We start from the raw sequence: 12,898 nt of genomic DNA, 5'->3' as shown, positions 1-12,898 counted from the left end.
CCTTTTAGAGAATGGGGTTAAAAAATGGTTAGCTAAACTGAATTGATTGCGAAATGCTGTTGATATTATATTGATATTCAATGAATTGCACGTGTCCACCCTCCTATAAATTGAATAATTATTGCACGAGAACGAATGCATGCATGCAAATATGAATGGACAATAAAGCTAGAGCTTGCATAGACAGAAGTAGCCAATAGGAGGTACTGTGTCATTCTCCAAGAAGTGGGCTCTTCTACCATGCATCCCAGCCCGTTGTCAGGGTTCCTCAGCCCGGGGACACGGCCGTATCTCTGCTTTGATTTGCTCCCTAATTGACCTAAATAAAGTATCTCAGAGACAGGGTCCCTCCAACCCCTCAAGGCAGACTATAACACAGTGTAGTAGCTCAATGCGAGTAATTATCTTATTTTCTATAGTAATCTTGCTCGCTTCCCCTACTGTCCAATCGCAAGACGCAATTTCTTTGCTACGCTTAGATCTCGCGCGGTTGAATTTACAGTGGTTTATCTGCGGATTCTCTCACGGTCCCACACTCTTGACTCGAGCTCTCATGGATCGCTCGACAGACTTCGATAGAAATAGTAGGCATAACTGAAAAAAAGCGAAAGATACATCCAGTAATGTCTAAACAGCACGTAAGTATTTCAAAGTAATTCATTTATCGGTGATTAGGTGGTTTGAAAACGTCGAAATATGCTTGATAAGGAACCGGAGTCTCAACATCATGGTCCAACGTCAAGAAGCTCATCATTTTCAATTGAGAATTTACTTCGCTCTACTACCAGGACTACAGACATGCGGTCTACGACCGAAGATGAGTTTTTTTTTAAAGAAACGGGACTGTCTTTCAACCAAGTCGCTGTCATTGAGAGCCGCTGGGGCCAAGTGGAGCGTCAACTGTCCTACTTTGGGTTAAACGCCCAACGCCTTGCTGAAGCCGGTTGCATTTCGGACTGGTGTGGCACATCGCCCAATGAAGCTTGCAGCGATTTACAGAGTAAGTGTCACTTTTGTTAATTGTCCCTTATGTTTATGTCTGTATGAAAGCGGCATAGCCTAAACCCACACCAAACTGTAGCTTGCTTACTACTAGCGAATAGCCTACACTGTTCAGGTTGATCCGCTCAACAAGGAGCATGTGAGGATAGCCGACGCATTTCCTCAGATAATGAGGATAAAAACAACGTGAAAGAGCTGTGATCTACAATGCTTGGAGGTTGCTGTGCGTAATGTTAGCCATCATTTTCAATGGTAATACACAATAAATGGTGACATAGCATTTGTTTGTCATGCATAGCCCATATATCCTGCAACAAACCATAACAGCACTTGTGTATTCGCTCTTACCCGGTGCGTAAAACATCTCCATGCGGTTCCTCTTTACACGGGGTATGGCACGCTTCTCAAAAACATTTCAAACGTAACACTGATTGGAAATGGAGTTTATGAACCAGAATTAGGGTGCTTATACATTTGCAAGGCTACTGTGTTTCATTGCACGTTTCATTACAAGCTAGAGGTCATCGTTTTTCAAGTCGATATGTGGCCTGCCCGCAGCACTTAAAAAAATCAACTACCATCGAAAAATGCAATAACGTATCAGGGTTGATATCATGATTGAGAGATGATCATGCACTCATTTATCTCTATTGGCCGGTGCGTAAAATGTAGCAGAAACATTTTACCAATGGCATTCCTCATGATACTCCCCGTTTATTTCAGGTCCGCAGTGCCACTCCAGCAACTCAGATGACCCCGGATACTCCCTACCAACCAGCGACCGGGATTCCCCGGCTCTTCCGGAGCCGGTGGAAGACCACGACGAACGGAACGAGAGGGCAGAGGGCAGTCAGACAGACGACAAGGATGACGAAACAGGATCCTCCTGCTTCGCGCGAGACGACAGTGACACACCTGATACGAAAGCAGCTCGCAAGAAGAAGACCCGCACGGTGTTCAGCCGGAGTCAGGTGTTCCAGCTGGAGTCCACCTTCGACGTGAAACGCTACCTGAGCAGCACTGAGCGGGCGGGGCTGGCCGCTTCTCTACAACTTACCGAGACTCAGGTCAAGATTTGGTTCCAGAACCGCAGGAACAAGTGGAAGAGACAGCTAGCTGCCGACATGGCGTCCACGAGAATCTCCTTTTCGGCCCAAAGGATTGTCAGGGTTCCTATCCTGTACCACGAGAACGCTTCACCTGGGACACTGAACGCAAACCTGGCACAGGTGTCGCCACCTTTAGTGGGTTTTTCGAGTACTGTGAATTTTCCCATCTCCCAGTTCACCCACCCCATGTCTTTTATAAGATCACAAATGACAGGCCTAGTGTGAGGCACACATTATTGGTGTATTATATTAAACTAACAATTTGAGTATTGGACACAGTAGAGACAATCCCTACAAGAGTTTATTGCTGAGGGTGACTTTATTGCAAATCACCAAGATCACGGCCACACTCATAAGAGGATGACACTCATTGAGCAATCTGTGTAGCATATAGCCTCAACTACTCTATTTTAATATGCAAGTTATGAGCATGGGGTTACGGGAACTATTATTTCATATTTCTTATTTAAACTGGGTTTCAGTTGACATTTTGTACACAAGAGTTGTCTGATCAATGTAAATAAAATAGATGAAGTGCACACCATGTTTCATGTTTATTGTGTTGACGAAAAGGCCTGCTTTGTATTCTCATAATTATCACGAAGGTATATTATGTTGATAATTAGTCTCGTTAAGATTCTGTCTGACCAGTGGGTCTATGTCCATTGAAAATACACTGAAAACCGAATCCAACCGCAGTGATACACATTTTCCCTTTCATAATACATAAACTTTCTGCATTTAGGCCTAATTTGCGAAATTCCACACCGATGTTGAGTAGTTAGAGATTTCTATGGTGACGACTGAAAATACCTTTCTTCTTATAGTTTATCAGTGTATTTCTTTTAGGTTCAGTGGGAGATAGGGGCACAGGTAATGGTACGTTTCGCAGTTCTTCTGACACTTCGAATTGAATGTAGGCCTATAGGGTACTTATCATCAGACTGAAATTGTCAATAAAGTTGTGTAAAATGATTCATTAAATTAAATAGATGAAATTAACCACAATAGAGATAATGGAAATAGATTTTTGTCAAATTAGGACATTTTAATAAAACATTTAGAATATAGGCTATAGGCCTCATATCCTAACATAATTAATTAACCTATTAGATTTCTAAAACCTCTATCTCCCTATAGCTTTCTAATGTGTATGCTTAAAATAAAATGAAACTACAAGACGTAATTATGATTAATCTTTTGGAGAGTTAATATCAGTGCCCGCATAACGCATTAACGTTTCAATGCATATGATTAATGGGAGCAAAAGTTAGAAAGTATTGGCCTACATAGCTGACTGGTTCATAACAGTCTCAATTGTATGAATGTGACCACTTCAAATCAAATCAAATTTGATTGGTCGCTTACACATTTTTGCAGATGTTATCGCAGATGCAGCGAAATGTTTTGTTTCTAGCTCCAACCGTGCAGTAATACCTAACTATACAAAACAAATATTGTTTTCCACTCCATATAGGCCTATAATATATATTTTAGATAGCCTATATGCCAACTCTTCATGTAATTCTGAAAACCATTGGTAAACATCTAAACTAAAATCGTTTGGGCACTATTTAACTGTATAGGGAATATTCCCCCGAAAACACCAGGAAACAATCCAGGAGGTTAACACTAGTCTTGCCTAAGGATGCTTCCCGCCATCATCTGATATTTGGCGTCACGCTGCCTCGCAATCTCACCAATCAAAAACTGCTAAACCACAGTCTTCTGGTTCATTGAATAACGCTATCCTACGCCCCGGTGTAGTTGCAATCGAGGAGCAATGGTGCTTGGAGTATATTTAGGCTTCGATGTTTTGGGGAACTCAATTCACCATTTAGAACACAAGGACAATTCTACATTTCGGGGAATATGAACAAGGAGGCTATTCCCTGTCGGACTGCTTCATTGAAATTCACTATTGACAATATTCTTAATCTGAAGCAAAACAACAAGAGCAATTTAGACGCATATGATGCAAAAGGGCAGAGCGACACCAGGTGTAGAAATTATTTTACGCCCCGATATGAGGACTACGATGTTCAGAGGAGTCATGAGTCAGACTACATAACCCACGAAACAGGTGAGCCCATATTTGGTTGTGTTTAAATAGCCCTTTAATGTTTTGCATTTGTTCATTCATGGTAAACAATAACAGCTGAGCAATTAAAACACCACCATATTTTACTTCAAAGTCTGAGTTATGTAATTTTTCATATTCCACTTACTGTGATCCAGTGGGTTTCACAGATGATATACGAGTTGGTGTCAGCATTGCATCAAAACAAGTTTTATCGCTTCATTTCACAGCGCAAACAAACAGCGCCCACCACGATGCAGCTTGTGTGCGTTCAGTCTGTGCGGAGGACGTCGACGCAACGAAGATGATTGACACTTGTCCAAGGACAGAGAGTACGAGCAGCTGCGACGACGTATCTGAGCAACATGAAGGAAACTCGAAAACCAAAGCAATGGCAAAGAAGAAAACACGCACTATATTCTCCAAGAGGCAGATTTTTCAGCTGGAATCTACATTTGACATGAAAAGATACCTGAGCAGTGCAGAACGGGCATGTCTGGCGAATTCCTTACAACTTACCGAGACTCAAGTGAAAATTTGGTTCCAGAATCGCCGGAATAAGTTGAAGCGACAGCTATCCACCGACATCGAAGGACCAGTTCCAGTCGACCAGTTTTCAGATTCCGGGAAAAATGTGCAATTACCAACTATTTACAAAGATAGCAACATATTGGGTGGATGTTTACTACCAATGCCTTTCCCTGTTATGTATCCAGGAAACAGCGCGCCTTACATTTATTTCTCAAACGCTGGTAAATATTTTAGCATTTTCGATGCAGACGGTTGACTTTTAGGGACGTAGCCAACTCTGGAAAGCGCTACCCAGTCGACATCCATGCCAGTCAAAAACGTTTGGAATTAGAGCGCCAACTGACCCGCGTTAGTAATGTTTTTATTTTTTTTATCTTCATTTTCAAGGATGTTAATACAAATTAAGCATCACTGAATATCCCCACTTTCTTCATTGTACACACATATTAATAGGCCTTTCAGTTTATGGTGGCTCTTGTGACATTTGCGTCATTGACCAAAGCACGACATGCATGTGCCAAGTTTAGTCCTTCACAATTGCAAAACATTTAGTTAGTACAAGGTTATATGGTTTCGAGTTGAATTAAAGAATTTGGCCCAAGGGGAGCCTATATTGTCAGTATAGCCTACACGTTAGTATTATTTTATATTATTATAAAGCATTATCATTATTCTTCAAATTCTTCACACAGTTATTTCGTCTTTGAATACACACCATACCAAAGTAGGATCTATGGATGAATTATTGGACTTTGATCCATTTTATTTTGTACAGTAATGACATTTGAATGAATGTACGTTTATGTTTTGCTTGGGATTTGATGTTTGAACCATTGCTTCACTTTATTAGATCAACATTATTATCAGCACCGTTAGTTGTTACTTGCTTCCTATAGTTCCATATAAGATTTTCTTACTATTATAGCTATACTCTGTCTTGAATTGTTAACATATCTTTCTCTCTGTGAAGTCATATTTGCGTTTAATTTATATGGCCTTACCTTTGCAGTTCCATGTTCATTTGAAATACAGTATTTGTCTAAAACTATTTCATCTTATTATCTAAAAGCATTTCAAATGACAGATTATAAAGCTGTTGACTTATATCATGAAGATGATAATATGCAATAAAAATGTTGTAACGTTTGCAATTTCTGAGCTTGTTGAATTACATTTGGACTATAGAGAATAGTGTTATACGGTATATTACTTCAGATATTCAACATTCATATGGCAAGCTTCAATAAGTATTAATGTTATTGCTTTATGTTTTTTTTCTCTCAAGTATTTTCTCTGAAGTTACACATGGATGCCTGTCTGCAGTTTGTGTAGTTACGCATTTAAACCATTATTACATTTTCAAGCAAACTGGAATTGATTCGGTTCACCTTTACTCAACCATTACGGCTTAAGGTTACACAGATAACTTCAGTAACAGTTGTAAGAGGAACAATGTATCTACATTGAAGTTGCACTTTACTTGCAATGTGATTACCATGTAAATAGAGTTTAACCTCAATTGAGGGTCTAAATTCTTTTATATAACTACTACTATAAGCAAGTAGGACTTGAATGGTAAGAGAAGTGACAGACATTACATTCTGTGCACTACCCAAAACCATACAGGGGTTGCTTGTTTCACTATAGGACATAATCGGAGAGTCAAATGATGGTTAATTCATGTGTAACCTTGTGTGTTTGCTGTTTATTCTATGTGTGTGTGTGTGCTTTTATGATGATCTATGTTCATTATTTTCTGCTTTTGTGTGTGTGTGTGTTTGTGTTCGTGTGTGTGTGTAACGGTGCATTATGTGCTTGCAACAGAGAAAGAAAGAAAACAATGAAGAAGAGAAAGAAGAAGACATATGGTGCATCATTGGTATTTGCATAGAGAAGGGCAATAGCGGCTTGTGGAGAGATGTTTCCTTAAGGGCCACGCTGGCTGCACTTCCACAGTGTTTCTGGGTCACCTACCCCTTCAGTGGCAGAGCCTCGCTCTGCTTTTCTCCCTGTCACAGCCGCTCAAAGGCCTGCCACTGTTAACCTGTTCACTCAACCACTTAGTCTGCACTCAAATCAGTTGTTTTCTCTACTAAATTCCAGCCTCTCATCCCTTGTTAAAGACTGAACACTGTACATATGAAATCCAACAGCACATTGGCCCTTTCAAAACGTGAAGAAATAACAAGTGAAATGGGAAGTGAAAATAAAAACGTGACAAGGTTGTTTATTACCATTGTGTACAGATGGAACAGACATGTAGTAGAATTTGTCCAATCTTTTACCCATAATTGCATTCATGAAAAGTGGGATTATCAGTGGGATACACATGGTGAACCTCCAGTACTCATTGGTGCCTTTTAATAGCAAAGGAATACTGTGAATGAAGGTTGTGTGTGCAGACCTATGACCGAGAAAAATGGCAATAACTGCAAAATATTTTTGACACAAGTGACATTTATAAATGAAATACTAACACAAACACTACAAAATTAACCATATTTAAATATACCACTTTCACAGAGTTATAAACAGTCTATAAGCAGTTGGAAAATATGTATAAATAATAAGAAAATAAGTAAATACTAATTAGTAAATAATACAACATTTGCAACCCTTGAAATTGGAAAGCGTTATCATTGCACGGGTATCTCTCTCTCTCTCTCTCTCTCTCTCTCTCTCTCTCTCTCTCTCTCTCTCTCTCTCTCTCTCTCTCTCTCTCTCTCTCTCTCTCTCTCTCTCTCTCTCTCTCTCTCTCTCTCTCTCTCTCTTCTCTCTCTATATATATATATATATTTTACATCTCCCTCTATATGCAAAAGTGAACTGTCCCTATGTAAATACGTAAGGCTCAATAGTCCGTCAGAGGTCCTTTATCCAGACCAAGACACATCCACATTCAGTCTCTCATCCAAACAAAATCCCATGTCAGTCATTTCTTATATCTCCTTGATCTAGTTGGAGCCAATCTGGTCGACTGGATTATACTCTCTCTTTACCCAACAGGCAGCAGGTGATGGTTTAATTATACTAATAAAACTCTTACTTGTAGTACTTCACTCAGTTTAGTTCCAGTCAGATTAGTTGTGCTGTAATGGACAATTGCTTTCACATGTGGATTACAGACATATATTGTAATTTAATCTAAGAAAAAAGTACAGTAGACTGCTTTTTAGTCTCTTGGTCAATGAATCAGGATACATATGATAAATGCTATCATTCAATGACAGATTGACACAGCACATGTATTCTCAAAAAAAAGTTCAGGTGTTGGGCACAAACATAGTAATATGATCCCTATTGATGAAATGAAGCGCACACACGTTTGGGGTGTGTGAGCGACTATGTGTAAATTGTGTGTGTGTGTGTGTGTGTGTGTGTGTGTGCGTGCGTGCGTGCGTGCGTGTATCTGAGAGTGTTTGTGTGTTTAAGGGGTGGGGGGGGTGGGGGGGGGGGTTACAGTCGCCAGACTTCCTGACTCTCCCAGTGTCTGACGGTTGCCAACTCAGTGTTCACTCTCTGTATCTGAGCACTCTGCGCCCAAACCACAAGGTTCAGATGACCCTCTAGTCTGCTTGAGCCGGGACTTGTCAGTGAGAGGTGACAAAAAATCCATTAAAATCTTAACCTGATCAAAAGAATCCAATGCCAAGACACCATATGCACTCATTTAGGGCTATCGATAACTGGGGTGCATTATGGGTAGTTTAATACATGCTATTGACTTCCTGCCAGACGTGGCTTACAAAGGAGGGGTTTTCTATCGAGAAATAACACAGTGAGTTTAGTTTAGAGTTATTCTGGGCTGTACTACAGCTCTAGGCTGTCCAGAACTGTCAGTACTTCTCTCAGATCTGATCATGAGTACCCCACAGAGCACATGTTTCTGATTCCGTGTTGAAATAGAACTTTTTTTACTGCATTGTCTGAGATCATTGATCCCGAATCGCAAGTGATCATGCGGTCACGTTGAACCATTGTGGCGTGAGTCTTTCTCATGCCACTAAAATGAAAATGCTTCCCTGTTATAGCTTAAACAGAAACACACAGCACCGTTCAACTGCTTTGGTCATATCACAGCTTCTCATTGCAATGCTCCCATATTCCTGTGAAGATTGGAGAAGTCAGGTTGAATCACGTCGAAAACACTGAGTGGGCAATGAATGCCAGGGTAGCCAAGGGGTGTACATGACTATACTGATCTAAAACACAGGAGAACTCTCTCTGTGTGTGTGTGTGTGTGTGTGTGTGTGTGTGTGTGTGTGTGTGTGTGTGTGTGTGTGTGTGTGTGTGTGTGTGTGTGTGTGTGTGTGTGTGTGTGTGTGTGTGTGTGTGTGTATTTCTAAATGATAGACATTGAGATTACTTCTTGTTTCTACAGAAACCAATGTGTCATAATGTCTCATTTCTATATCAGAGGTCCTGAGCCAATGTTGTCATGCTAAATCATATTTGTATTAGCTAAGAGGGACAACTTGGATCGAGGAGTCCATGTCAAGCCTTGTCAATTGCCTTCAAATCAATTAAAATTGTGTTTGCCACGTGCATCGTAAACAACAGGTGTAGACCAACAGTGAAGTGCTTACGGGCTCTTCCCAACAATGCAGAGAGAAAGAAAATGGAGAAATAATAGAAAAGTAATAACGCGTAATAATAAATACACAATGAGTAACGATATATACACAGGGTTCCAGTACTGAGTCGATGTGAAGGGGTGCATGTACATAACTAGAAATAAGTGACTAGGCAACAGGATAGATAATAAACAGTAGCAGCAGCATATGTGATGAGTAAAAAAATAAAAAGGTTAGTGCAAAAAGGGTCAGTGTAGATAGTGAATTAAATAGCTAGCTACCCGGACTAACTATTTAGCGGTCTTATGGCTGGGGGGTAGAAGATGTTCAGGGTCCTGTTGGTTCCAGACTTGGTGCATCGGTACCGCTTGCCGTGCGGTAAAAGAGAGAACAGTCTATGACTTGGGTGGCTGAAGGCGTTGACAAATTCTAGAGCCTTCCTCTGACATGCCTGGTATAGAGGTCCTGGCTGGCAGGGAGCTCGGCCCCGGTGATGTACTGGGACGTACGCACTACCTGTAGCACCTTGCCGTTGGATGCCAAGCACTTGCCATACCAAGCGGTGATGCAGTCAGTCAAGGTGGCCTCAGCGGTGCAGCTGTAGAACTTTTAGAGTATCTGAGGGCCCATGCCAAATCTTTTCAGCCTCCTGAGGGGGATGAGGCATTGTCGTGCCCTCTTCACGACTGTGTTGGTGTGTGTGGACCATGATAGATCCTTAGTGATGTGGACACCAAGGAACTTGAAGCTCTCGACCCGCTCCACTAGAGTCCCTTTAGTTCAGGTGGGAGAGGGCAGTGTGGAGTGCAATAGAGACTGCATCATCTGTGGATCATTTGGTGTGGTATGCAAATTGGAGTAGGTCCAGGGTATCTGGGATGATGGTGTTGATGTGAGCCATGACCAGCCTTTCTAAGCATTTAATGGATACAGATGTGAGTGCTATGGGGCAATAGTCATTTAGACAGGTTACCATGGCATTCTTGGGCACAGGGACTATGGGGGTCTCCTTAAAACCTAGGTATTACAGACCGGGTCAGGGACAGATTAAAAATGTCAGTGAAGACAATTGCCAGCTGGTCAGCGCATGCTCTGAGTACGCTTCCTGGTAATCCATCTGGCCCTGTGGCCTTGTGAATGTTAACCTGTTTGAAGGTCTTACTCACATCGGCAACGGAGAGCATGATCACACAGTTGTGGAAACAGCTGGTGCTCTCATGCATGGTTCAGTGTTGCCTCGAAGTAGGGCATTTTGCATGTCTGGTAGGTACCGCCGATGTGCCAACTTCTGTCTGTATTGTCCAAACCGACCACAAGCGTCACGGGACTCGTCTGAATGTATTTTTTTTATGGAAGTATGGAGGTAGTTTTGTGCCAACAAAAAAAAGGGGTTAAATATGTGTCCCCCTAAAATAAATTCCTAGATATAGGCAAGATACTTCAAAAATGTATTGGTTATGATACATTTTTGGACTGTCTGTTTTGGCATTTATGAATGTGTTATTCGATGCATTTCTATGAGCTATAATAGTAAAAGCCAAATTCAGTATTTTATCAAATAACAAATAATGATACCTACAGGGGTCCTAAAATTCTAAATGAAATAGCTAAATAATCCATGGTATGACTGTCTGAAAACAATTTTCTATTTTATGTTAGTAGATCCATGACTTCTGGTTGGGATATGTACATACGTACGGTCACTGTGGGGACGACGTTGTCGATGCACTTATTAATGACTGATGTGGTAAACTCCTCAATGAATCCCGGAACATATTCCAGTCTGTGCTAGCGAAACAGTCCTGCAGCTTAGCAGCCTCTTCATTGGACCACTACCTTTTTGTGTTTGTGCTTTTAAGCAGGAATCAGAAGGATAAAGTCATGGTCAAATTTGCCAAGAGGGCGTTTCTGTGTGTGGAATAAAGGTGATCTAGAGTTTTTTTGCCTCCAGTTGCACAGGTGACATGCTGGTAGAAATTTGGTAAAACGGATTTCAGTTTCCCTACATTAAAATCACTGGTCACCAGGAGCACCGCTACTGGATGAGCATTTTCTTGTTTGCTTATGGTCCTATACAGCTCATTGAGTGCAGTCTTAGTGCCAGCATCGGTTTGTGGTGATAAATAGGCAGCAGCTAAAAATATAGGTGAAAACTCTTTTGGTAAATAGTATGGTCTACAGCTTATCAAGACGTATTCTAACTCAGGCGAGCATAACCTCGAGTCTTCCTTAAGAAGTTAATATTAGAGATTGCGCAACAGCTGTTGTTAACAAAGAGATACACACCTCCCCTCTTGAGTTTACTCGAAGCTGCCGTTCTGTCCTGCATAGAAAAACACTTAGATGTATATTACCCATGTCCTTGTTCATACACGACTGAAGGAAACATTTACATTTTACATACACTCTTCATACTGCCATGGGAATCAAACCGACAACTCTGGTGTTGTAGCACCATGCTTTAGCAACTGAGCCACACAGGATCATAAGACATAACATAATATAGGATAGTCTCAACCGGAGCTCGTCCATTTTGTTCTCCAGTGATTGTACATTCACCAATAGAATGGAGGGTAGAGGCAGTTTATTTACTCGCCGACGTAGTTTCGTCAGGGTTCCCACACGTCGGCCTCTCTCCCTTTCTCTTTCGAGTCTCACGGATAAGAGCCTGGTCCGGGGTGAGCAGTATGCCCAGCGTGGCAGACTCGTTGAAGTACAAATTGTCATCCAAATCAAGGTTAGTGATCGCTGTTCTAATGTCCAGAAGCTCTTTTCGGAAACATTATGGATACATTTTTTTAAGATCAGCATAAAAAAAAACACAAAATAGCACAATTGGTCAAGAGCCCGTAAAACGTCAGCTGTCCATTCCAGCGCCATTTCGTTCAACAGGCAGTGAGCTTTTTGTTAACTTGTTGTTGCCAGGCAGTGAGCATTGAATTATTAACAGACACTCAATTACCTTAATAATGTGTAAATCATCTTTTTTTCACACTTCAGTGATGAATGCACTACTCTCAAGCCATACCAATGTATTCTACTATGGGATCTATAATTACCACTAATTAGTAATGCACAGAGCAGCCTTTGGGTATAGTGAAATTGATAAATCAACCAGGAGCAATTAGGGCTAGTTGTGCTTGTCACATTTATCAGTGCATTGGAACTGAGATATTGTCAATCACTTTCTTCAGCAATAGGCCTATACTCAAAAGGCAAATCCTCACCCGATAAGCCATGTCTACTGTAACTGCAAACTGATCAGCAATGGAGGCTGGTATGAGGAGATATAGGAGGAATGTCTCATTGTTATGGCTGGAATGGAATAAATGGAATGATACCAAACACATCAGATACATGAAAACAATGTGCTTTACTCCGTTCCATTAAGGCTTAAGCTCTTGTCTTTTCGGGGCCCTAAGTGAGATTTGGTTGGGGGCCCCCCATCAAGCCAGCAACCTTTTTTACTGGCCCACCTCTTGACGGCAGAGAGAAAAATGTACACTACAGTTCAAAAGTTTGGGGTCACTTAGAAATGTCATTGTTTTCGAAAGAAAACACATTTTTTGTCCATTGAAATCACATCAAATTGATCAGAAATA

At 41.1% G+C, this 12,898-nt stretch overlaps 1 protein-coding gene across 1 annotated transcript; it reads left to right on the top strand.

The window, feature by feature from the left end:
• Positions 1-241: 241 nt before the first annotated feature.
• Positions 242-2,650, top strand: LOC106608659 (homeobox protein HMX1). Its single transcript, XM_014206751.2, has 2 exons — positions 242-1,000; positions 1,726-2,650. Exons 1-2 carry the CDS (start codon positions 697-699, stop codon positions 2,334-2,336), a joined length of 915 nt encoding a protein of 304 aa, XP_014062226.1. The 5' UTR covers positions 242-696; the 3' UTR covers positions 2,337-2,650.
• The last annotated feature ends 10,248 nt before the right edge of the window (positions 2,651-12,898 follow it).

This window comes from Salmo salar, chromosome ssa07 (assembly GCF_905237065.1).
Source record: "Salmo salar chromosome ssa07, Ssal_v3.1, whole genome shotgun sequence".
In the NCBI taxonomy this organism is placed as follows: Eukaryota; Metazoa; Chordata; class Actinopteri; order Salmoniformes; family Salmonidae; genus Salmo; species Salmo salar.
The sequence above is the reverse complement of the archived record's forward strand: the minus strand, read 5'-3'. Positions and strand labels throughout refer to the sequence as shown.